We start from the raw sequence: 27,805 nt of genomic DNA on the forward strand, positions 1-27,805 counted from the left end.
TGTTTATTCTCATAAATCACATCTCCTAAGGAATCTAAGTATAGGGCTTGAGATAAACACTAAAAAACAAACTAGGGGCCATATAGCAGCAAGATGAAGAGCACAATGAAAATAAGCTCTGGAATCAGAGATCTGACTGGAAATAATCTGCCACTTACTATGTGACCTTGGGCAAATTACCAAATGCCTGTATCTCAGCTCCAACATCTGTGAAACAGGGTGGTAATAATACACTTGAATCACTGTGAGAACTAAATAAGAGTGCATAAAACAATGCTTGACAGCAATCAGAAAACTTTAATATAGCTATTAGTAATCCATTTGCAAGGACTTAGATTAAAATCTTGCCTAAGACCCTAGCTTTCATTTCCTATTTTTAAAAATGACGATTAAGAGTAGTTCATAATCTACTCTGACTTACCAACCCTGTATTCTAGGTCCCTTTCACTGAATTTCCAACAAGATGCCTGCACATTGGCTTACTTTGTTGCCTAGAATGTAAACTTTTCAGTGGTGTTCTTGAATTTCAAATAGAATCATGAATGACACTAAAAACCCTGGTTAAGTTCATGAGGCAAATTGTTGACATCAAAATTATCCCAAGGAATTGAGTTCCCATTCAATGATAGGGCTCTGTGGGCACCAGAGGAAAATAAACTATAATAAAATTCTCCATTGATAAATGAGTATCAGTATCAAAGGACAGGTATCAGAATGTGATGATCTACTTAAGAAATCAGATCTTAGTGGCTTAGGCAACATGGGTAAGAGGTTGGAAGTAGGGATGAAGACAAAACTTGCATGAGCACACATGAACATCTAGACAAGCTTTTGTATTTATTTATAGAAGTTAAAGGAGTGGTCAGGGCAATGGTAAGAATGCAAGAAATAGCAAAGATGCACATACTTAAAATGTCATTTGCTTAGATCTTTCCAGGAATCATGTACTGGAATATACTTTAATCTTTTACCACTCAAAGATTAAACCATTAAGCTACAACACAGAATGGAAGTTATTCCATTAACCACTACTTGCCTATACTCATAGCAGTGAGGGGAATCAAAATCAAGGCTGGACTGTAATTCCACTTGATTCTAAAAATCAGGTCTATTTGACATCAGTTTGAAGCAACAGAACCTTTATCATATTCCTCTTGTAAAGAAAAACCCAAGGAGAGATGATCAAGCACAAATGATCACTTCATGCATTTTATTGATAGTCTATATTTTAAATCTGCAGTATGACATCTTACATAGGGACAAAGCTTCTTCCGAAGATAACTATTAATAATCAAACCAGCTTTAATATGACTGACCTTTCAAGGTCTTGTTTTGCATTAAACAAGTTAATTTTTAGCAGGTGTAAAGCACTGTACAAAAAAACTGGGTACATTCTCAAATTTTAATACAGGGCTTCCCAACCAGAAGTCTGCTAGACAGATATTGAGAAGGGTGTTATGTTCAGGTTTAAATTAAAAGAAAATGAGAAACGAGATAATGCAAGCCAACCAAATTCACTTCACTTTGTACTCCTTTCTGCTTTTTTCAAAGTCTCTCCCAGAGGTCAGGAAGCCCTGGTATAACAATCACTTTAGTCTTTACAGAAATACATTTATGTGCTTCATGTTCAAAGACATAAAGGCAGCCTTTTTAAATCTTCCCTCTCCAAATCCCTTCAGGTTCTTAGAGGCTTCAGAAAGCTCTCCAAGATTGCTGCCCCATTCTTTGAATCCAAGTAAACACCTATACCAAAGCAGCTCTTCCTGGGAGAAGATAAAATAGGCACAGATACATAACAAGGCCAATTGTGTACCTACTCAACTTGATACCTATCACTTGGCCCTACATCTTTTAAAGCAGCACCAGGGACAAATGGAGCTATCAAGAGGTTAAAATCCAAACATTGGACAGTTAAAACATACGTAAACCAATCACTTAAAAGAATGCTAGCAGAGGGTCACTAAATAAAAGTTAAGGCTGGGCAGCTGGTTCAACTATACCTTGGTATTAGAATAAATCTGCAAGATGAGGAACCCTGAAACAACTAGGCACAGCGGTAGGATGGGGTTCACTTTCACTGCATGTCTTTAATAAGATATCACTCAATCCAAGTGACTATAAAGCAGCTTATGGGTCTTCAGTAAACAAATCCTAATAAAAACAAGTGCCTCACTGTAATTTTGTGTTGGAGGGTGCGCCTATTTCCTTCAAACATGAATTATAACACCTGTACAGACATGAAAACAATCATGTAACTGAAATAAACTGTTATTACTTAAAAGAGTTTCAACACCTCAATAACAGCTCTATTCTATGCTGTATTTTAGATAAAAAATGTAGTTACATAAATCAAGTGAGACAGCTCACTTGTTGGGAATATATTTTAGAACTGTTCCTGTTAAGAACTCAATTTCAGAAGGCTACAAATTTTAAAGGGAAAGTGCTGAACTCATTGCTATTTAATTGCTTAAAAATTTGATTTAAAAAATAAGTGAAATTCTAGTTCCTCACACCTTATACTTTAACTTTCCAAATGAAGCATGTTGATTTACATTTTCAAATGTTCTTTTGAAAGCACACAATTTACTAGATAACTTGATGAATTACAGCACTGTTATTGAATATTAAACATACTGAAGAATTATGCTATACTTAGGGGGAAAAAAAAAACGCCTGACACTTTAACATGTGCCTTATCAATCTCCTGCATTACTAAGGTACAGAATACTTTAGAAAGTAGCAATCAGCATAGTCTTAAAAGACAAGAAAGAATAAAAGTGCCCTGCAAAGGTGGCTTCTATGTATGTAACATTTGTAATACATTTGACAGGGAAGCCAGTAAGGTAAAACGTAAAAACTCAAATAAGGCAGGTTATGAATATTTTTTGTTCACATAAGAACAAGACTAGAACAGGGAGGGTTGCGGGGTGGTGGGGGGAAGTTTCCTCCATCTTTAAAAGAAAAGTATTAACAACATTCACAAGGTGCCAATTCATTCTAGCAAGCTGTAAAAATGGTCTTTTAAAGAGGCATTTTACAATTTACTCCCTATTACATGGGTATTTTGGAAATTGAAAGTCATGGTTGGTGCTTGACCCATTTCATGTCATGGACATCTGGGAAGCAGGTGGTTAGAAAGTATATTAAGTGATAATCCTTTATAAATATGAGACACTGACACAGCAGGAGAGAATACTTGGCACAGAAAGGACATTTTCCCAGGGGGAGAAAATTATTTGAGTTAACACTTATAGCTAACCCATTTCCTAATATTCTGCTGCTAAATGTTTTGTTATTGACTGTACGATTATTACCTATACTCCCACACTAATGTGAACACTTTTCTCAATTCCCATCTCCATTAACACCACTGAGGTGTAACTAATGTGTTCTTTTTAGAGCAAATATTCCAAATTAATAACATGAATCAATTTCTAGTGTTGCTATAGATAAAGTCTGCAAGCTTTAAACCTAACTTGCTCAATTTTGTTTCCAGAACTAATAAATCTCAGCCTTGTTAGCTGCTTGGAGTTAAATAACATTAACACCTCAAACAGTTCAGAATAGTAAGTAAATTTATCTGAAAGAGTAAAGGAAATTCAGTTTTTAGTACTTTTCCCTGTGCTTTGAACAACGTAATTTCCCAACATTGTTTTTTCTTGTTCCTAGTATACTGCATGAAGTTGAATCTGGGCCTTCAAGATAGAACCTTTCTGTAATAAAGAAAAAGTGCTAAGATACAAAATGAAATGTAAAGTCTTTTTCAAGAAAATGCTCCAAGAGAATAGGTGTTCGGATGCTGTTGAGAAGACTTGTTTTCCATTGTACATCTGACACCTACAAATGACCTTGTCGTTTCAATGTCCACAAAACTAGTTAAGTATGTATTAGTCAAAGACCTTGCAAAACAAACAAAAAATTAAGTAGCAAATTCCACTAAAATATTGTATGCATTCTACATAATCCAATGGAAATTAGTGAGTGCTATTAAAAAAGGTGTCTGCATGCACATATCCAGTATGTGCATTCTACTTGAAGGCTAAAAAAAAATTCTATTTCCAGTGTTTACAAACAGCTTCAATACCTACACTCATAACCAGCATTCTGCATGAATTACCTCTTACTTTAATACTTAACAAATGAGTAATACATCTTGGGAGGTTAGGGAGGTACTTGTTGTAAATAACCTTCTTTTCTTAGAATGTGCTGCAGTTGTTTTTATACTATTATAAATGAACACCCCCTATAATAAGAGGACATTGTATATCAGGAGGAAAATGGGTTTGTTTTTAGCCAATAAGAACTACCCTGCAAATCTGAAAACCAGAGATTACACTCTTAGGAAAGGAGATAAGGACGCTCAAAATATAAAGGAATCCTGACTTTTACATGGACAATTTTTTTAAAAGATAGAATGTATTACATAAGCGCCATAAACAGTGAAATCTACTTGCATTAAAAAAAATAAGTGAAGCTTTGTTTGGACATTATTTCCCTGCAAGAGCAGTACATATCCTTAGTAAACAACTACCATATTTACAAGTTAATTTCCTTGATACTTAGGTAGGATTGAAAGCCAGAGGAAAACATGAAAGGAATGAGCTTTGAAATAATCTTTACAGCTGAGGTGATGGCAGTTAAGGTAGCCAGAGAATTCCTAAACCAGGCTTGTTTATTTTGTAGAGTATCTGACTATGCCTGGGTAGCTTGCTCACTTTGTTAAAGGCCAAGGACATGTTCAATTCCTCTTTGGGCCCATTAGCTTTTCCCAGAAAAACACAGTCCTCCACAGTCAGATTAGTCCTAACCTACACCAGCCTCAAAAGAGAAATCCAAGGAGTACTGGGGTTCTTTACAAACCTATTCTTATTACTAAGGAAACAACATAAAGTGATGTCCCATAGAGCATGAGTCAGCAGTCTCACCTTCAAATATGGGCAGCACAATTATTAAACTGAATTTAAAATAACTCATAACCCACTTTCAACAAAGGATAAAAATCCCTTAATTCTTCAACTGGTCTCTAAATGTGAGATGTTCAGTCTGTGTTAGAGAGGGCAGTAATGAAATACTATCAAGTGTGCACTGGTACCTAAAATGACAAATCTCGAAAGCAAAGCAAATTCGAGACTTTCCTATTAGCACACACCTGTACCAACATCAATTCTTAAACTAAAAGTGGTTTATAGTCTCTTTCCTCCACTTTTTTTTTGAGGAGCAGACTTGTAAAAACATCAATGTAACCTGTGCTAGTGGTTTGCTTTTCTTAAAACAAAGCTCTGTCAAATTTGCTGATCTACTTCATCTACTTGAGTAGAATACTGTGTCAAGGATCTCACCGTACGAAACCAGTTCATGTTTGCATGATTACCGTCTTCATGAACAGTTTAAATTCTTTAGAGCAGTTTTCTGTACTCCCGTCTTTCATTTCCTGCCTAAATCCAAGTTAAAACACACAATTTCTATTGGTCTTCAATGTAGCTCAATTGTGCACTGTCTTTCGCATGTCACAGTAGCTGTTCACATACATTAAATATATAGATATGTTCTGCTCTTGACATCTACACACTTACAAAAGCAGCTTTGTACTTCGTTTGGTGTGTTTTTTACTATGTTGGCTCACAAAAAGCAGTTTTTTCATTTCTAAGCATGGTACTTTACAATTTTTAATGCATTAATATAACAGTGCATTGGAAAAGTACTGAGCCTCTACAAAATAGCTTTACATTTTTAAACAAATGAATGTGATATTTTTTCACTTACACAAGCATAGGCTTTTTTAATATTTCCACAAGATAAATATCTCAATTAAACTATAAGCTCACTCTACAGTGTGCCAGAGTGATGGGCTTCAGAGAGTTTTACACTTAGAAGATTCTAACCTTAGTGTTATTTACACCAACATGTCCAATATCACCTCATCTGAAGGTGAACAAATAATATTCAGCATGTAGCTGAATTTGTGTCAACTAATAACTAGGAATGGTATAGCTTTAAGCAATCACTCAGGAAATACATACTGTAAAACTTGGGAAATTTCCTTCGCCTCTCCTATGGCGTGGGGAATTTTAAAGATCAATGTGAAACAGGTAAGAGCCATTGCTAAGGCAGATCTTTTCAGATAACAAAGGAGAAAATGACAAGCGTACATGATAAATCATCAGTAACATCAATTACTGGTATTGAAGTCAGATTTTTATGTCTTAAAACACTGCTTTTTAAAATATTTCCTTTTATCCTGGAACAGAAATTGGAGAAAGGACAATGACTCATTAGAAAGCAATGACTCAATTCAGGTTGCTACTTTACATTTAAGCACCACTCAAAAAGTGGACATAAAGCAAGTGATTCCTGTTTGCCCATCACTGTAACAGCTTCATAGCTGAGAGTTCAGACCTTAAACAACGCTTTCTCTGTTACCAGAAGCTAAGACTGCTCTGCGACAAATAGGACAAGTAGAATTCTCAGATAACCAGCGATCGATGCAGTGGACATGGTACTCATGGGAACAAGGTAGTTTACGAAGTTTGTTGCCTTCTGTGTATTCTGTAATGCAAACACTACATGTTTTTAATGCATCATTTTCACCAAAACTTCTCATTGCCAAGTTGTCAATCTGTTCTTTGGTGAGTCCTCTAGGTTGGTCATCATCATCCTCATTTAAGAGGAAAAACTGAGCTAGACTAAGGAAGGGCAAAGAGCCACTTTCATCAAATGTTACTGGGGCCCTGTGTCGACCCTCTCGCCTGGTACCTGATGAACCTGATGATGAACTTCCTTCATTACTGCCTTCAAACACCTCCGAACTAGTTTCTGAACTTTCACCACTGGAGCTGGAACTAGGACTGGAACTCGAACTCGAGCTGGAACTTGAACTGGAACTCGAATTGGAACTTGAACTGGAACCAGAACTGCTACTACCACCAGAACCCCCTCTTCCATTCCGTGACTCTGCCCTTTCAACATTTCGACTTGAGACTGAGCCACTAGGTTCTGAATCACTATCACTGTACATAAAGTAGCTTAACTCACCAAAACCTGTCATTATCTGCCTTAACATGGTCTGAATTGCAACAGATGTAGTTTCACTTAAACCAGTGTTTAAGATTCTACGAATTGGAATTCTGATGGTACTGACATAGGTTCTCACACCTGCCCGCTCAGAACGTGAAAATGTACGCCTAAAACCTCCTCGTTCACTTTCATAAGTGACGGTGTTGTTTGGTGTCTGAGACCGTGACCGAGTTCTGCTAGCTATGCTATCTCTCTGACGATATTCTCCTGGACGAACTCTTCTTACTTGAAGATCAAGGACTATGGTTGGAGGTCTCTGTCCTGATCCTGTAGATTCACCACTGCCAGTTGCGTCTGAAGAAACTGCTCCCTGTGGGGCATTTCTTGCTCCAGAAGCTGCAAAAAGACCTCTACCTAGCAAGTCAGGTCCACTTATTTGCTGTCTCAATGTCACATGATGCCGGGTTCTAGAACTTCCTTCTGTCTCATTTACCAAAGGATGCTCAAAAGTCTGAGATGAGATGCTATGATGAGATCTTCGTGGAATTTCACTCATTGGATGCAGAGGTGACCTACTTCTTTCAGCTCTAGCTCGTGTTCTCCGATGGTCTGGGCTCCTGCTTCTTGCTCTTCTCTGACCTCTGGTAGGTGGGACTTCTCCTGTTAATGCATCAGTTGAACTTCGTTCTGATCTGGATGGCCTTGCAGCTACTGATTCAGAGCGTGGATTTTCCACTTGCCTTTGGCTGCTGTTGTCCATACTTTCTCCACTAGAACGTCTTACAGATGACTCATTTTCATTCTCTGGATTTTGGCTCCCATTATTACGGTTAACATTGATCTCTAAACTGAATCTGAAATCACCACTGTTTGGATTAGTCCGGCTCACTGCTCTCCAAGATTGGTTTCCTCTTTGCCCACTTCTTGTTGTATTTCCAGTTTGTCTGACAGAGTTAAGCCAGTCTATTATAGAGTCACCATTAGACACATCATCTGAAGAGTCTCCACCTGTTTTAAAAAAAGGGAGGGGAGAGGGAGAAAGAGGAACTACTAAATAGAACAATCATATAATAGTGCTCTGAAACTTTGTATTAGAAAAAAAGGGCAAGGATGCTGAACAGATTTCACATTTACAGATTTTTTTATAAATTATGCTGCACAGATTTGCAAGTAAAGGCAGGAAAGTTTCAATTCCATTCATTAGAAAGAGCAAGATAGTCCTAGAGAGACTCAGAGAATTTTGTAAAGGGAATCTAGAGGAAATCTATTTTCAGCACTTCATCACATATAGAGCCTACAGCATACCACTGTGGACTGTCAGAGACATTTTTTCCAGCCCACTGTCAAAACACTAATGTAATCAAACAAGGTAAACACTAATTAAGGTCGAGGGCTACTATTTTAGTCCAAATCACATTTTTGTCAAATTTTTATTAGTCTACAACATTTCTTCTAGGATCTTAAGTGCCTTTGATAATACAATACCTTTTAAATAAAAGACTGCTGTAAACCACTGCAAAAATATAAGGTTTATAGGTTTAAAAGTATTTGAATTCTTCATGATACCCAGATTTTAAATTAAAATAGAGTGGAGATCAGACCAAATGAATAGCCTGAACATAGCATGGTACATATAACAGCACACTGAAGAACCAAACTGTTATAGCCTCTTAAGTTAGTCAAATTCCCTACTTCACACTGGGAGAGATACACTAGAACTGAGGTAAGAGCAGGATTTCTCAACAGTGGCACGATTAACATTTTGAGCCAGGTAATTCTTTGTTGTGTGCGGTGCATTTCACTATGTTAGGATGTTTAGTAGCATCCTTGGCCTCCACCCACTAGATGCCAGCAGCAAACCCCAGCTGTGACAACTGAAATGTCTCTAGACATTGTCAATGTCCCCTAGGGGACAAATTTATACCCCTTTGAGAACCATCAGGTTAGAGAATACAGTATTTCTTCCTGCTGGTGATGAACTGACATGTTTCTACGGAATAATTCAGTAGGTAGGAGGACATTTCAGTAGATGTAATAATCAAGAAAAAACATCACATAAATAGGCCATTTCTTATTATGTCCCTATTGACACAAACAACCCAAAAGTGAAGCAGAAAAAAAATCATGGTGACAGTTACTTAGCAACAAATTAATTTATGCCATTTATGGATAATCTTTGGCCAACATTTACAGTTATGAAGTTCCTTATCCACTCCATCCTCTACCCATTCTCCCAAACCAAATATACCTCTATTTTCATCTGAGTTTTGTGGTGGCGGGCCCTCTTTAATTTGTTGTAGCCTTCTCAGCAACTCTTCCTCAGTACTTTCACCTGAAAATAGTTTAAAAATATTTGACAAGTTAAAATAAAAACCAATACTCATACCCATCTGAGATGAAAACTAAGGAGTGAGTAGGAACCTGGGTATACTTCACTTCTTGGAGCACATGACAACTTATATTTATACATGTTTCTTTCCATCTTATTAAATGCTTTTGCACACAACACCTCATTCTTTAAAACTCCAACTCTGGAAGGTGGGTATTATTATTTGCACTTTAAAACAAGGAAACTGCGACTGAATAAGAGACTGATAAATGGCAAGGCCAGAATGCCAACTTAGGCATTCTGATTCAAGCCTGGTGTTGTTGACTCAAAATGCAACTTCCTCAAATAAGAGTCATGCTAACTAACATCTTACCTTTTAAAATTTAAGCAATCACTCAAAGGTTAGAATTAAATACAAATGAGGAGGAAGGGAGATAATGTATTTAAAGTAGACTCAAATGGGACCTAAATGGGCAAAAGAGAATAACCAAGCACAAAGTTCTGAATAACTGACGACTTTAATCAAGGTTACCACTGGAGGATTAGGATCAGGACTTAATCAGGTAATCAGAGATAACAAAGAGAAAAGTAGCCTAGGAGCTAAAGTGCCAGTTCTCTCTTCCATACTTAGACTCATGTCTCATAAGTTAAACAAAGCTAACTAACAACAAAGAGGCTGTTCTTTTTAGTCCAGATCACATTTTGTTCCCACTCTTTGATTCAGCTTGCTATAAATTCACAATATAATTCATAAACTAAAAAATCTGAAATAGATTCCAAGTATGAGTACACAGAAGCAGGTTAAGTTCAGCAATAATGGCATTTTATATCCATTGTGTTAAAAATCGTACTTCATAATGGCTACAAGAAATGTATTTTAAAAATAGGTTATTTTTACACACCAGCAATTTACATATATAAATCCTTAAACTACACATGGCATACCTGGGGTGCCTAGCAAATTGTTATCCCTCATAAGCCTATAATCTTCTTCACTCAGGTTATTTACAAATTGATAGAAAGCTTCTTCCCGATCCAATCGGTCCATCTGACTTCTGCGTTGTGCTGCAGACTGATCACCACTTCCTTTATCGTTAGAATCTGAGTTTTCCATCTTGATGAACAAGTGGAAAAATATCTAAAATGAGAAAGGAGATCAATATTGAAAACAGAAGTCAGTATATATTCTACAGAACAATTCTAATTATGTGAAAATCCAGAATGGAGGTCAAGATGTGGATTTTAAGACCTCATGTGAAGAAAATTTCATAACATTAAAACTAAAAAACACAGTTGTACCAGGAAAAGAGTAGGACAGAGTTTGGCAAACTATGGCCCATGGGCCAAATTCAGCCTTGGTGCCAATGTTTTTCTCCTTGAGATCTAAGAATGCTTTTTGCACTTTTAAATAGTTTTTTTTTTAAAAAAGGAGAGAATACTTTGTGATGTGTGAGAAGTACATGAAATTCAAATTCAGTGTTTAGTTTCACTGGAATAGATTCATTTACATATTGTCTATGGCTGCTTTTGTGCTATAATGGCAGAGCTTAGTTGTGACAGAGACCATATGGGGCACTCTCACTGCTTTGCACTGGTAAGCTGTGCAGCATAAATTGCAGTGATGAAATTACAACTTGACAGCATTTCAAGTACTATGCATTATCAACCACACTGTGACATTTAAAAAAATTACTGGTACACACTCATCACGTCCAATGAAGAGAAAGTGGACTTCAAATGTCACCCTTAAAGGCACAGTGGAGGGTGGATTATTTTGTTATCAGATTAGATGGTAAATACTGTGGTTATTTTGCTATGGCACTATAACTGAGCTAAAATAATAAAATACATGCTGATACTACCAGATTAAGTGAGCATCACAGTATTTCCAAATCACAGGAAAGCTACAGTCTAAACAATTAGAAAAATTTAAAACAAAATCTCTCTTCACAAAACTAAAAAATGAGGCTTCAACCAAAGTTTCCAAGTGGCTCATTTTTTGGCTAAGCAAGGAAAGCTGTTTCAATGGTGAGTTAAACTGTTTGACTGCAGAAGCTAAAGAGATGTGTCCAGAGAAAATATATGTAAGATTAGCCCTTTGGTGAGTAGTTGCTCAAAAAGTTGAGGATGCTGAGATATAACATAATTAATTGAAAAACAGGGCAGTAAATGATTTTTGAGTAGTGATCTTTAGTTGACAAATGTAACTGATGCTATTCAGTTGCTATTTATTCAAGGAGTTTGAAGTAACTATAGAAGTAGCCTCTAAAAGTCTGCATGGAACAACTACAGGTGGTATTTTCAAAGAAGTTGAAATAACACCTATTCAGCACAACCTGAAGTAGAATCTGTTAAGATGTGTCACAACTGAAGTGGTGGTAAAAATATGTCTAGAGCAAAAAAAGACCTAGTTGGACATATTTACAAAGCTTATAAAACTGCAAGGTGTTTAAAGTCTATGGTTATTCATTATATTATTCATCAGCAGATAGTTTATAGAAAATTTTTCAATCTATCAAGTTATTGAACCAGTAGTGTCAATTGTAGACTTCACTATTGTGGACTTAATTAACCATCTGCATTCAGTTTGTTGATTTTGTCAGAATTAGAAGCTGAATCTCCTGACTTGCTCTACCACTCACTCATTTTGATAGCTTAGCATTGGTAGAAGTTTCACTGTGATATGTTGTACACAGGTTCCTCTTTATAAGGAACAAAATTTTTTTCTGAATGACAAGAGCCACCCTTGATTTTATTATCAAACTGAATAAATGGCTTGGGAACCTAGTTTTTGTTGCAGACTTCATGTTTCTTAACGAATTCAGTCTAAAATTAGAAGGCAAAATAGTGCTTGTATGAACAACTTATACTTCAGTAAAGTCATTTCAGCTATAGCTAACACTGGAATCACAGTGTCAACTGCTTTATGTACAAATGTGCTATCAAAGAGATAAAAACTCTATTCCCACACAAGTTTGTAGCAGGTTTTCTCAGCACAAACTAGAGTTCTAGAAGCATTTTTTTGGACCTTACTGAACTACAGAGGAAATTTCCTTATTTCAAAACCTATTTAACTGTGCAACTGAGAAGCTTGTACCTAACCTGCAATTTAACTCTGCAGTGTAATGATATGCTAAAAGGTAAGCATCAAGAGAAGAATCTAACAGAATCCCATAAATGATTTATAAGGAATAAATATGCTTCATTAAAACAATGCTTGTGCAATCCTAAAAGAACAAATCTGAGGGTAACATACACCCAGATTTAAAACTGTACTACAAAGCTTTAGTAATCAAGATGGTATGGTATGGGCAGAAAAAGAGACACATAAATCAATGGAACAAAACAGACCAGAAACGAACCCACACTTACATGGTCAATTAATACATGATGCTTTGGCAAGAATATACAATGGGAAAAAGATAGCATCTTCAATAAATAGTGTTGGGAAAACTGGACAGCTACATGCAAAAGAATGAAACTGGAATACTGTTTTACCCCATTCACAAAAATAAATGTGAAATGGATTAAAGAGCTAAATTATAAGACCTGATGGAAACCACAAAAGTGCTAAAAGAAAACATATGCAGTACACTTTTGGACATCAACATTAGCATTTTCTTTCTTGATGTCTCTCCAGGCAAGGGAAAAAAAGCAAAATAAGCAAGTGGGACTACATGAAACTAAAAAGCTTCTGCACAGCAAAGGAAACCATCAACAAAACAAAAAGACAACCTCCTGAATGGGTAAATGATATACCTGATAAGGGGTTAATATCCAAAATATATAAAAAACTCATATAACTCAACACCAAAAAAACCCCAAATAGTCCAGTTAAAAAAATGGGCTGAGGACCTGAACAAATGTTTCCAGGGAGGACATACAGATGGCCAACAGACACACGGAAAAATGCTCAACATCTATTGTCAGGGAAATATAAATCCAAACCAAATGAGGTATTACCTCACTCTGGTCACAATGCCTAGTACCAAAAAAAAACACAAACAAACAAAAAAAAAACACACACACACACAAAAAACAAGAAATAACAAGTGTTAGTGAGAATGTGAAGAAAAACGTACCCTTGTAGACTGTTGGTAGGAATGTAAAATGGTTTATATAGCCTGTATGAAAAGCAGTATGGAGGTTTCTCAAAAAACTGTAAATAAGAATTACCACATGACCCAGTAATTCCACTTTGGGGTAGTTACCCAAAGAAAACAAAAATACTAATTTGAAAAAACATATGCACCCCTATGCTTATTTCAGCATTATTTGCTGGAGCCAGGATATGAAAGCAACCTGTCCATCTAGAGACAAATGGAGAAGGATGTGGTACAATGCAATACAGTGGAGTATTACTCAGATATAGAAAGAACTAAATCTTGACATTTGCCACAATGTGGCTGGATAGTATGCTAAGTGAAATAAATCAGACAGGGAAAGAAAAGTAATCATACTTCCCTTTAATGTGGGATCTAAAAAAATAAAACAAAACAGGAAAGAGACTCAAAAACACAGAACAAACTGGTAGTTGCCATAGGGGAGAGGGGTCAGGAAGATAGGAGAAATAGATGAAGGGGCTAGAGGTGTAAACTTATAATTACAAAAAAAGTAAGTTACGGGGATGAAAAGACAGCATAGGGAATATAGTCAGTAATATTGTAGTATCTTGTATGGTGACAGATAGTAACCACACTTATTGTGGTGAGAATTTTGTAATGTATATAATTGTTGAATCACTGTGTTGTACTCCTGAAACCAATAATATTGTATATCACTTTGTATGATGACAGATGGTAACTAAACTTACCATGGTGAGCATTTAGTAATGTATACAATTGATGAATCACTAAGTTGTTCCATCTGAAACCAACATAAGATTATATATAAACTATATTTCAATAACAAAAAATATTGTATATCAACTATACTCCAATAAAAGTTTAAAAATTTATATATGTGTGGACTGATTAGATAGCAATACCTGTATGTCTGAAAATATATTTTCAAATGAAATATGGAAAATCTCATTTCAAAGTCAGTAACAGTATATAGCATCACAGTTTTGATTAGGAGTGTGTTTAGCCTCAATTAAGCAAAATGTTATTTCCCCAAAAAAGAATGTTAGTAGACCTATATTGCAAAACATTGTACTCAATTATTATATTTTGATTTTTATCAAGAAAAACTTTGTGCAAATACAGCCTCTTTTTATATAAATAACTATGTTACATGCTTAATTTTGCTTTTTGATCAGTGAAGAAAAAAAATACTATCTGGTCTTTTACAGAAAAAGTTTGCCAACCCCTACTCTAGATAGCACATAAAACTAACCAAAAGTTCTGAATTATCCTTCACTACTTGAAAGAATATAGGAAATTACTATGTTGGTGAATTTCTACACACTCTCAATTAACCACTCTAATGAAGAATGGTAGTAAACAATCTAAGAGAAGATGCCAAATAATTTCACTCTCTAATTCTTTTCCTTCCAACTCCAGATTGACCTTTATTTAAGTTCACATTGACAAAATTAAAGTTAATTCCATGAAAATATGAAAATCTGACTTGTGGAAAAGAGGTAATCAATAACTGTACTGGGATTTAATCCCACACATAAGACATGACATATCTGGATGTTCACAAGTCAATACTAAAGAGAAAAATAAAAACAAACCCTCTTTCATATATAAACAACAAAGAAGCCTCTCTACCTGTCTGCTGAGCTTACAGGAGTTTTAGTTCAGACATGGGCACATCTAGATCTCCATTGTTTTCCTTAGATCATTATTCTGAGAACCATCTTACCACTGTTTAAACAAAATGAGCATGTCAAGGAAGGAGAAGCAGAGGGAGACCTTAATATTTTTGGAAAGAGTTTCCTAACCTCATAACTACAATTTCTCAATTTAGTAAAACTAAACTATAGAAATTTCTGAAAGATGCTCTTTTTATAGTAACTTGAAACTTTAAGACAACTGGAAATCCACAGCTTTAATAAAAACACTCAAAAAGTTATGTGAGCTAGGCAATGAACAAACAAAAGGAAGCAGTATTTTTCCATATGTTGAGTAATACTACTTGGTATTGGTAGTAGCAATCAACTTAATTTAAAAAATACTGAAAAGCACAAAGGAAAAAGGAACTTCAGTCATAATTTCTCAAACCAAAGAAAACCACCAGTAACATTTGGCTAATGTTCTTAGTCAATATTATGAACACTAATAATAACATGAAAGTTAGGATGAAGTCCATTTAGACATAAAGGATCAGTGAATAGTTCTGAAAATAATTTATTAAAAAGTACAAATCAGTAGGGTTGAAAGGCTTACAAATATATATAAATAATTCAGAGAAGGCAAAAATGTTTGATAGTTTTGGCATTTAAAAGACACGAACCAAAGATAACAAAATTCACATACCCAGGACTGTTACAAGAATGGCACAACGTCTTAAAAGAAGCATCGGGGAGATTGAAGTCCACATGGAAAAGAAAGTTGGAAAAATATGGTAAAGATTTTTTAAATGGTCTTGAAAAACAGAATCTGAAACAAGAAAGGGGTCTTATACTGAGCAGGAGGAGAAATTGGTATATTAACAGAAGATGGAAGGTAGAGGCATTCAACTTCTATTTTTATTTTATCCAATAAGGAGAATTACCTTCCAAATGCAAATAGTAGAAAAACAAATGTCTCAAAGAATCAAGAGCCCAAACTATAAAATTTCTAATAGTCTTTGAGAAATCACAGAGAACAATAAAGATGCTAAAATACTAGATTTAAAAATGATCTAATCTTCAAAGAAAGTGAAGTCTATTAACTATAGCACAGCAAAATCTGACAATAAATTCAGGGAAAATTCTGTAATAGACACTCAAAGATATACTACAAACATGTAGAAGAAAATATTTTTCACCAGAAGTGGGGTTTGCTGCCAAATTAACCTCATTTGCTTTACATAGGGATGGTTCTCAACCTTGGCTGGCCCATCAGAATCACCTGGGGAGCTTTCACTAGGGTTGACCAGACAATAGTTTAAAAAAGTCCACAGGTAATTCTATTGTACAATCAGGGTTGAGAACCTCTTTGATATAAACATCAGGATAATACTGCTGACTAGCCTAGCCTGGCTCCTGTACAGAGTCTGAAAAAGTTTCTCATCCTACCGTTATGGAGAAATGTTGGCTAAATCAGTGCTTCTCAAACTTCAGCATACAAATGAATCAACTGGAAATACTGCTAATACAGATTGTGATTCAGTAGGTCGGGAGTGGGGCCTGAGAGCCCGCCTTTTAAATAAGCCTTCAAGAGATGATTTGCTGCCCATCCTAGAATCACAGTTTGAGTAGCAAGGAGATTGATGACAATCAACAGATTCACAATTGTTGAGTAAGATCCTCAAAGATTATGGAGTGATGTTAACCTGCAAACAGCTCTGTCTTCAGCATTTTAAAAAGAACCATATAAAAGACATGCTAACCAAATCTATAGAAAACTCAAAGCTGGGAGTTAGTAATGAAGATATATATGATAAATAATATTCCAAATTCTCAGTGAACTGTGAGGATGAACTGAAATTAACAAAAATGATGGATAATGTGCTACCTTCCACACTTAATTATTAAGGGTTATCAAGCTAAAATAACCCGTAGTAAGAGTACAGAGTAGGGGGGAAAACCTGTCTTGGCAGTTCACATGAAGACCTGAAGTTTTTTGTTAACAAAAGCTCAATAAAAAGCCTGTTTGACCTGGCTGCTAAAAAACCTACAAGAGTTACATGTCCTAAAAATAGACCAGTATTCAAACAAAAGTAGGTAGCAATTCCATATTGCAACCTGCTCTTCAAAGGAGTGGAGTATTTGAAACATTTTAAATAGGAAAAGGACACTGACAAACACAAGAAAGCATCCAGAATGACCAAGATAGTGAGAAGCCAGGCAACACCATAAAAGAAAAGGTTGAATCACTGGAGACGTCTAACCTGAAGACAACTAAAAATGGGCATGATTGCCAACCTCAAATATTTAGCTACAACATAAAAGAGAGCAGAGTCAGAGTCAAACTAGGGCCAATAGCTGAAGAAATAGGGAAGCAGATCTTTCCTTTAAGGCAATCACCTAACAAATTAAGTTGTCCAAAGGTGGAGATGCAAACAAGCCTCTTACAGCAAGCAAACTACCCACCTCTGGAAATATTCAAGCAGAGGCCAGGTATTTAAGAGGTGATTCCTTAACAGGTGGGAGCTTGAACAGACTGACTTCAGAAGACCCTTTGAACTAAAATGTCATTAAGAATGGGTAAGTCTCTTGGTTTTCTATTCTGGGCCTAGGATAATATTAAGCCACACACTGCAGTGACACAATTCCATTACAACCTTCCTGACAAGACCAATCTACATTGCCTCGTCCCTACCCTCCAACACATCTTGTGCTTTACTGCCTTCACACTTTTTTTTAGATTAAAAATATATTTTATTCACATAAGGGAATAATCTGTAGCAATGAAAAAGAACTACTAATACATACAGAACACAAATGAATCTCAAAAAAGTATACTGAGCGAAAGAATAAGAAACAAAAGCATGATTCCATATCCATGCCTTCACACTTCTAATGCTGTGCCAGCAGCCCCTTCCTAGGCTCTCCCCATTTCACTCACCCTCTTAAAGGTTCACTGAAATTTTACCTAAGAAGCTATTCCTAATTCTTTCAGCTGTTTACTGACTCCTCAATTTCTTCATCTATCTGTGCACACGGCATTTTTCTGTGCACACAGGCACTTCCTGACTTACATGGTCTTTCATATTTATGAAATACTAATTTTATCAATATATCTCATTTACCCAAAGTAACATTTCAACATGTTACCAATAAAAAAATCAATGAGATGTATTACATTCTTTTTACAAATACTCAATCTCTCAAATCTGGTATGCATTTTACACTTAGAGCACATTTCAAGTCGCATACTAAATTTTCAATGGTTAAAATGTAGTCCTACCAAAACAACAAAGTTGTGTTTCATGGAAAAATATTTTACACAGCTTCAGTTTTTTATTGAACTTAATTAAAATTAAGGAAAATTAAAAGTTTAGTTCTACAGTTATACTAGCAGTATTTCAAGAATCCAATAAACACATGTGCTTAGTGGCTACCACAATGGACAGTGCAGCTTTAAAGAATGTGTTTGTAAGGCAGATAAACCTCACATATAGAGTTTCAAAATGTTCCCAATCTGTTGTTCAAGCTCTGTAGACCCATAACGTAAGTATTCCACTTTACGTTTTTCAAAAAATAATGTTGTATAACCTACAAATACATGTGGAATAGATGATTGTTTCCTACGCTCACCAATCCTCAAGATTCACTCTTGACCTTTCAATTTCTATCACTTCCTACATGGAAACTAGAGACAACACTGTATCTCTATTCAAAACCGTCCCAATAATGTGATTTTAGAGATTGCTGAATCCTAAACAGCTCCTGCCTTAGAACTTAGAGGTAGTTTATTCCATGCAGGAGGGATTTTTATTGGATTTTTTTAATTCAAAATTTTAACAAGATACACTCACAAAGCAACATGTGAACAAATCCAAATTACTATTTCCATAATAGCATGCTGCTCTCCGTCCCCCTACCCTCTCATACACAGACTACAGAAAATCAAGCAAAACACATGCCATGCCAGCAATACACTTACTTTTTATTTCAGAATTGCAACCAAACTGGCAGGGCTTCATTAAACAGAACACACAATGTTTGTTGCTAAAGAGGTTTCCATTAAAGAAACAGTCTGTTTTTTGTAGTTGATTAGGAGACAGGGAGAGAAAAATCTCTCCCCCTGATTTGGTTCCCTACTTTTGTCTAAAGCTCCCATTCTTTCTCCCTTATTCTTCACTGGGAATGGAAATCAAGAGGTTTCAGCACTGGCAAGACACCTCTACCTCCAGGGATATTTAAGGGGTGAGTTATGGCTATAACACTTGCAGAGGTCCCCAGGACTAAAGGTAATTACATTTTGAAAGAGAAGGACATCCTGAGTTTAAGCAGTGCCCTCAAAAGCCTTGTAAAATAATCTTACACACACCAAGTGAGCCTGGTCTCCTTTTAAACAGTCCCTTCATTACCAAGTGGCATATAATGAAAAAATGTAATAAATCTAAACTACAAAATTCAGCTCCCAACAGATGTAATGTCACTATTGTTTGTTAAGTGAAACTGAAAGGTTAAAGCATGCCAAGGATATCAGACCAAAGTCCAAATGATCAAATACAGATCTCTTTCCCTTTTGATGTAAAAATATTAGTGAAGCATTATGTTAACAAAATGAGTCTCAAGATTCTACTCTGGTGAACACCACTGTGGAATATTTCCAGTTTAACTAGTAAGAGTTAAAAAGAATCCCCACACACCCCTGGGGGGTCCTTCTATCATTATAAAAGAAAGAATCTTAAATCTATTTAGTTACCTTGCTCTGTTATAATATTCATGTATAGAAGTCAGAAATTTTGGATTGGGCATACAATTTGCACCTGCCACTTTTAAACTTAAATATTTCTATGAAAAGCTTACCAATAAAACGATTTAAAATAAATAACTGTTCTTAAATCTCCGTAGTTATACCCTCCATCCTTTATTTATACAGCCCTTTCACCTATATTCCATTTAAATCCTCACAACAATCCTATTATGAAGTAGGAATCGCCACCTCTTTTTACAGACAAGAAACAGCAACACAGAGAGAGGAAGGCATTTACCAAAGGCTACGTGGCCAGTAAGTGGAAACAGCCAGGAATTAAATCCAGGTCTCCTGATTCCAAATCCAGTCAACTTTTCACTAAATAGACATCTGCCTCCCAATATATCCCTAAACTATATACTTTAAAATACACTTCTGTAATCCCAATAGGCATGTCTAAAGTATTCAACCTCACTATGAGGGGTTTTTTTTTTACACTATGTTCACTCCTGGTATGAAAACTTGCAAATTAACAAAGCACCTTTCATAAGCAGTATGAACGCAGCAGGACTTATTTTTAAATAAATCAACTTTAGTATTTTTGTTTTAAATGCAGTTGCCCCTTGGACAAATAGTGTATTTTATTAACCTTATTTATTTCAAAGTACTGTATGCCAAAATATCCAAATCCATTCCTGGAAACAAGCAGCCAAAATTTTGGCCAGTCATTTTTCAAAAACGACTCATTTGGTCAATGAATGAATGAATGACTGTTTCAGGTAAATTTAATTCCAGGGAGAAAAAGCCAGCAAGAAAAGCAAAGGTGAGATTTACTCTAATTAGGGAATTTGAAACAGATTTTGTAACCTTGGGAATTTTAAAGCGTTGTTAGTGATCTCATTTCTCCTATAGTCACTATCATATACTAATATAAATTATGCAGCTTACTATGTTTCTGACCACCACTAAAAGTATTTTTTATTCTCCTAATATGTACACCAATCTTTAAAAATTGTAATTTTTTAAGATGAAAAGTCACTTAAAACATATTGTTTGGTACTAATGCATCAGGAGACCTGGTGCTAGGTGTAAGCACACACATTATATTCAATGGAGATACTACATCATAGTACCCACTTAAGGACCCAGGTAAGGAAACAACAGACTTTACAAAACTGAATCCTCCAATTCAAATGCTTGTGTATCAATCTAAAAATAAGCTACATCTCTTAAGTCTGGAAGAAATACTTATTTTTAAAAGAAAAAGGCATGGTGGGAGAGAGGAATCAAGGTAACCTAACATCAACCAACTTCTGAAGTATTTTGAGCATTTTCAACTTTTGCATGTGTTTGTACTAGCTCCAAACTCAATAGTGTTCTAAAGCAGAGCGTGTCAATTAAAGAAAAAATCATAGTTATCAACACGAAAATGTGTTGTACTGAAAAAGGCATTATTCTGTTTATACGAACTTCACTGAGAACCTCACAAAGCAGATAATTAATGACATGCAATCCTTGTCAAGAAAGAAAACGTTAGCTCAATAATACTATCACTGAAATGAAAAATAATTAATGCAGTTTTTAGAAAAGTTTAATTGCTGAATCTGAGGCCAGGATATAAAGTACCATTCATATATGTAGATACTCAAAGTGCTGGGAATTCTTCATATACAGAATGTTTATTAAAATTGTACAGTATTTGTAACAAATAAACGGTTGGTAACAACCAGACAGCTTATTTATTTTATGAGTAGCAGAGTGGAATTCAGTTCTGTGAAAAGGAAGAAACAGGAGACACTGGGTTCTAGTCTTGGTCATAACATTAACTAGTTATATAAATTTGGTCAATTCATTTAACATCTTGTGCCTCAGGATATCCATCAATATTAAGAGTACTGGATTAAACTTCTACAAGTTACCTTCCAGATTTATGAATCTGTGACTATAAGATATAACCCAGGTCACATTATAGAATTAACTCAGAAAAATGAAGCTTAGAAAGAACTAGGATGAAAGCTTAGAAGCTATGCCTTGCTCACTGACATTTCACTCATGCACCTCTATTCCCTTTCTGTGACTCTTTTTTTTTTAAAGAAAATATAAAGTATTCCTCTTTAAAAACAACAGGGCAGGGTTGATGTTTCACTGCCTTTACCTGCTGCATGATACCTCTTACCAACCATACAATTTGTGATTATTTCCAGTACTGGCCTCCACCACTGCTGATACTACTATAGCAATCAGAAATTAAAAAACATCACCTATGTGGCAATGTTAGCGTAGCCTCACTTACATTCTTCTACCTTTACCACTTGAAAAGGACAGCAGAAGAAAAAAAACCAAAGGATTCAGAAATGCCCCTTATGTGTCTGATATCTTGGCAGGAAGTCTACTCACTTGCAGCTCACAGACAATTCTGACTTCTACAACCTTCTAAAACAGTTCAATCGAAATAGTATTAAGTCAACAAATCAAAGCATGGAGACCAAACCAAATGCTGCCAACTCAGAGGATCAAGTTAGTTTAAAAAGGAAACCTCTATGATGACATTTCAATGCACTCAAGTACTTTAGACAGTGCATTAAATCTTCGATTACCCTTCAGTTCTTTTATTGTTGAGTTGTATCACTAAATTAGAATTTGGTTCTTACCCACATGAATTCAATTTGACTTGCTTCTCAGTATTCCCAGTAAATCAAAAAAGGACTCAAAAAACCCATAAGGTTCAGGTGTTTATGAAAAAAATTATTAATGTAAAAATGACAGATTACTGGCAATTTTGGTGTTAACTAGAAAATAAAGCACTTTTTTTAAGGACATGAGTTTTCCACAAAAACTAACTTTTTAAGAGAGAGTGAAGCTAATTTTAAACATTAAAATCACTTGATCAAAAAAGAAAATACTGTATCATCTACACCAATGACTATTACTTTATTTCAGCAAAATAACTTTGTGTTACAGAACCAAACATGCTGACAACTGTGCTTCCTGAACGAGTGTTCTTACAAAGAAATACAACACAGGTGACCATATGTGGATAAAATGAGAGTACCTGTGGCCAGGATTCTCACCTGGCCATGGTTGACTAGCTCACTGCACACCTGTGGGCAATACATGGCTGTTGACTCTATAAAAAGAGCTCCGCCCAATACTCTAGGCACGAGACGGTGGCAGGGCTGCAGGAGAGCAAGCAGAGGCTGGAGTGGTGGCAGCACCGAGGACAGTGGGCCAGAGGACGGCTGTGTGGACAAAGGGGCCCAGAGGCAGAGACTGGCTTGCTGCATACAGACTCGCTCTGAGTGAATGGGATTCTAGTGACTGACCTGCCACCTGGAAATAAAGTTGGGTATAACCCTTTCACCCCCAAGAACGTTTTGCCTGTCATTTTCTTTGGTCACATTGAATCCATAGTGAACTTGCCCAGGGATGAAACCCATTGGCAAGACACCCTATATCCCCAGTTTGTTCAGAAGAGCAGCAGTCTACACCTATTATTCTGTAGTAATAAATACAGCCCTCTTTCACTCTCAAAAGTGTTTCACCTTGGATCCATGAGATGGTCACCTCAGATGTAACTGACACTAGTGGGAACTCAGGCCAATAAAAAAAATGAAAACGAAATCAGAATTAAGTCCTTTCTTCCTAACAGTTAAGTGGAGAGCAATAGGAAAGAGACAGTTTTTCATTCCAGAAAACTTAAAAACATTGAACACAAACATCTTTTCCCCACAGAAAATATCATGTTCATCACCATGCAACCTAAGAGAGCCCAACCTGTAGTTATGACATTACTGCAAACCTGTAGTTATGACATTATTGCAAGAAGTCCACAAGTCTATATACCACCATGTCCTGTCTACAGGTATCTGTCTCACACATATGTAGGTGCTATTATGAGGAAATTAAAATCTTGGGTTGGATTAAATTAAAATCTTCTAAAATACTAGAAAATCTACAATATATGAACTATATTTCAGGATCAAAACTACAAGGTCATAAGTGTATTCCCTGACTGTTTAAAATTGCTAAGATTTTTATATTTAAAAAACATGTCCTCAATGAAAGGAAAAATGAACTGCTTGATTATCTGGGAAACTTCCATATACAAGGTTGAGAAAAAAAACCAGGAAAGAAAAAACAGATAAAAGTATTACTGCTTTCTTATACTGGTTGTTAAAATGACAAGGGATTATGTACATTGGATGCTTTTTGAAATCAATAGGCCATAAGGTTTTGGTTTTGAAAATCTTTGTGTTTATACAGAAATGTTAAGGAATTAGACTTACAATCCAGTCCTAGGCAGCGGCCCCAAATTCTAGCACCTCATTGGTCTGGATTTGACAGAGGACATTTCACTTTCTAATTTGTCATCCACTCTATGGTAAATCAAGGGAACAGGAGGCTGGCAAGTGATCTGCTCTATTTCCCAATCTGCTAGCTCTATGAAAAAAGTAATGTACACATTATAATTCCATAAATGCAGATACCCCATTTGACCTACTGTATTACTGAGGCCTCACTACACGTTCACTAACCTGAAAGAATATATATATCCAACCAGTCTGACACGTCTAGATAACATTTCATTATTAAGATATTTTTTAAAACCATATCTCATTTTAAATTAGGTTTATCACTGTATCACAAGCAGTAACAGCTGACACAGGAACGAGGACAGATTTTTAAAAAGGGTTAATTGCTAAATAAGTCTCACCTGCTTCATAAAGCAGATTTTTTTTTTCACTTTAAGTGTTAACAAAAGTTTTTGATGCGACATACCTACAGATTTTATTACAACCTTCTATTTTCTTTGCATTTTCAATCTAATTAGAGAGCAATTAAGCCTAGAGGCATTAACGTTTAGTGACTTCGGCATCAGATAGATCTGGGTTAAAATGAGGGCTCTACCACTCATCAGCTATTTAACTGAGGACAAATTACTTAAGCTCTTCTGAGTTTCAGTTACTTCTGTGAAACAGTTACGAGGCTTTGCTGTGAGGATTACAAAATCATGTATGTGAAGCACAGGACTAAGCACATAAACATTCAATACAAGTTAGTTATGATTTAGGCTACGCATCCCAATGTGCTTGGGATAATCCATGTTTGCACCTGTTGTTCAGGCAAAGTTACTGATATCCCTTTTGCTCTTAAAAGCATCCTAGCTAAGGAAATAAATTATGTGGTTGCCTTAACAATGATGATGAAGGGAGTTAATATACCAATTAGAGCATTATGTAGTATGATTTTTTGGATCTGGAAGGAAAAAATCAAACACCATACAAAACAATGTAAGAGTATATTCCTGTAAAATAGTCTACTGATACTTCATTCAGTTATTCAATGAACATTTAAACACTACTTACGTATACCCATCCCATTACAACAATGAACTAAGGCAGCAAATTTCTATTTTGTTCTTTCTGTTCTATACTAGTGTTGGTATAAACTTCAGGGAAAATTCAGGTAAAACACAAGTAAGTTCCAGCTACTCAGAAACACTACCCTCCGAATTCCCAGTGAAAAATATTCATTCTCATCATGAAGAATGCCCAACACAACTAACATATATCAAATAAGCCTATCCAATTATAGGGCCTGCAAAACAGAATATTTTTAAACATGCATTCTACACATAAATCATCAGGAGACGCAACAAAAAAATTACCTGACTGTTATGACATAGTATTGTAATACAATAAACTGGATTTTAGTTTTCTTCACTTTCTGCTCTAGAAAAAAAAAGAATCCATTATTCTTCCTCTTTTATAATAGACATTTTCTTTGAAATAGACACATCCTAAAAAAATACACATCCTATATATTTTAGTGTACACACACACACACACACACACACACACCATAATCCAACCTAACTCAATTAGTATTAGGGTATTTGGGGGAGATTGAGAAGGTCAGAGGGAACCAGGAATCTCGTATGTTAGATATAAGATTTCCTTTAAAGGCTGAAAGTCAATCTACCTTTAAATATAAACTTGCTTAAAAGAGGCCTGTCCTTATCAGGCCAGTAATTGTTTTCAGATTCTGATATTTTCAAGGACTTATTTGGCACATTACACTAAGCCTAAGGCAGGAATTGAAGTATGAATGATCATCAAGACATCTTAGGCTAAAGAATAAAACATTTCTCAGTAAGAGAAGAGTGTCCTAAAATCGTATTTTAAAAAGTGGTCAGATTGGTTTTCCTGGGTACTTTATTTTTAAAGTTTAGAAAACTGATTTTAGGGGGGTAATAATCGTGTCTGCCTGCTCTCAAGTCATCCAGGACAGACATAATGTACCTGACAGGGTGATACGAGTAGTTATTTGGTCTTTAATCACCAAGAGTAGAAGAAATGATTAGTAGTAGTACATTTATTTCTTCCTTCCTTCAATCTGAAGCCACTGCGGTTAATTCTGTTTGAGGAAATGCGGGCTCCTTATTTCCAGCAAAAGATTATTGTGGGGCCTGGCAAATGGTGGATGACAACCTGATACAAATGCTTTCTCTTGCTCCAAAACCGAAGAATGACCTAAATAACAAGTCTACTAGGCTTCAGATTCCCGGACTAGGAATAAGTATGGTGAAACTGTCTAGGGAAGGAACGTGGCTGTCTCCTCCATCTTGAAATTAATCAGCATAAGGGAAAAAGGGACCGAGTGTTCAGGAAGCAGAAGCCCAACCGGTTAATACTAGTTACTAAAGCTACGGCGTACGTGGCAGGTACCGCCCGCAGAAGCCGAGACCCTTAGGGTTTTTTTTTTTTTTCCCTGAGCTGGGAGGTTGTTGGGTTGCTTGGCTGAGTGAACGGAAATTAACTTGAAAATTATTTGGCCCAATTCCGACCCTTACCCAAGGAAAAACAAACACGAAATCGCTTTTCCCTCCCTTTTGGGGTAATCCTTGCAGTGATAACTGGCAAAGAATTTCCCAGGGTTATTGGAGCAAGGGAGTAAACCACATTTGCCTCAGACCCTCAGGGAAAATGTCATCGTGGCCCCAGGGGGGTGCCTAACTGATAGTGCTCAGCAGAAGGGCTCAAAATGGGGTTTTGCAAATCCTGAGAAATCTAAAGGCCCAAGAGTTCCCAGCATCTGACTTGGAGCAGCCCGATTTTCCCCTCACTTTTCCCAAATCCAAGCCCGCCATGTGAAAAGGGGGGAAGCCTGCAGAGAACCGAGGAAATGAACAACCTGAGACGATCATGGATTCTCATGCGTGAGGCCAACATTCGAAAATCGCCTCCCCTAAATTCTCAGGGCTCTGGAGGTCCCGGGTTGCGGCTTGCGTGGCCACGGAGAGGAAGTATTACCCACCTCCCTCCCCTTCTTCAAAGAGCCTGCGACTATAGCCCCAACTAAAATGGCAGCGGCGACTACGCCACGGAGCCCCCCGCAGCAGCCGGCGCCTGGGGTCCGGAGGCGGCGTTGAGCCTCCGCCACGACGCGCCACTCAGGCCATTTTGAGAGACCGAAGCAGCCACAGCTCTGCTGTCTTCCTTTCGCTCTCCATCCATTTCTCAGCGGATTCCCAAGGCTTCACTTACTCGGTTTTAGTGTCGGGATCCGACCCGGTCGGTTCGGCCACCGCCGCCGAGGCTCCTGCGCGCCTCCCCTGCCGTCGCTCTCAGGCCCGCCTCCAATGAGTCGCTGGTGGAGACCCGCCTCTAGTCCAGCGCCTGCTCGGAGACGTTGCTCAGGCAGCCATTATCTTCCCCATTGTTACCAAGCAGCGACAGGAAACGCCTGCCCACAACAGGAAGTGATGGTGCCGCGGTCCAGACCCACATCCCCACTCCCAGCTCATGAGCCAATCCCAGGCGAGTCCTCGGAAAGGCTCGGCGGGAGGAAGAGGCGAACAGCCTACTACGCGGCCAGGCGGGCCGCGGTCTGGAAAAGGAAAGCCGCCGCACCGCCCACCACGTGACAGCCCCACCCTCCTCCGCCATTTTGAATTGTGGCGAGAAACTTGCGTTCGAGACCGGTGGGAATCTCGGTCTTC

The 27,805-nt window shown here is 36.7% G+C and overlaps 1 protein-coding gene across 4 annotated transcripts; it reads right to left on the reverse strand.

The window, feature by feature from the left end:
- Positions 1-818: 818 nt before the first annotated feature.
- RLIM (ring finger protein, LIM domain interacting) lies at positions 819-27,563 on the reverse strand. Of its 4 annotated transcripts, XM_036902705.2 has the most exons (6): positions 27,351-27,563; positions 25,472-25,535; positions 24,090-24,179; positions 10,289-10,481; positions 9,263-9,346; positions 819-8,022 (listed from the first exon to the last, which is right to left on the reverse strand). In XM_036902705.2, the coding sequence occupies exons 4-6, from the start codon at positions 10,455-10,457 to the stop codon at positions 6,398-6,400; spliced, it is 1,878 nt and encodes a 625-aa protein (XP_036758600.1). In that variant the 5' UTR covers positions 10,458-10,481; positions 24,090-24,179; positions 25,472-25,535; positions 27,351-27,563; the 3' UTR covers positions 819-6,397. The 4 variants fall into 4 exon arrangements, with proteins under 4 accessions (XP_036758600.1, XP_036758601.1, XP_036758599.1 ...); XM_036902706.2 differs by lacking the exon at positions 24,090-24,179; XM_036902704.2 differs by lacking the exons at positions 24,090-24,179; positions 25,472-25,535 and having other exon boundaries at positions 27,351-27,560.
- Positions 27,564-27,805: the final 242 nt, after the last annotated feature.

Source organism: Manis pentadactyla, chromosome X (genome assembly GCF_030020395.1).
Source record: "Manis pentadactyla isolate mManPen7 chromosome X, mManPen7.hap1, whole genome shotgun sequence".
Taxonomy (NCBI): Eukaryota; Metazoa; Chordata; class Mammalia; order Pholidota; family Manidae; genus Manis; species Manis pentadactyla.

Excerpts from the sequence above, each read along its gene's own strand:
- RLIM (XM_036902706.2), bottom strand. The coding sequence starts at position 10,457 with ATGGAAAACTCAGATTCTAACGATAAAGGAAGTGGTGATCAGTCTGCA. Across the intron at positions 9,347-10,288 it reads CAATTTGCTAGGCACCCCAG|GTGAAAGTACTGAGGAAGAG; the intron begins GTATGCCATGTG and ends AACTATTTTCAG. Across the intron at positions 8,023-9,262 it reads AAACTCAGATGAAAATAGAG|GTGGAGACTCTTCAGATGAT; the intron begins GTATATTTGGTT and ends TTTTTAAAACAG.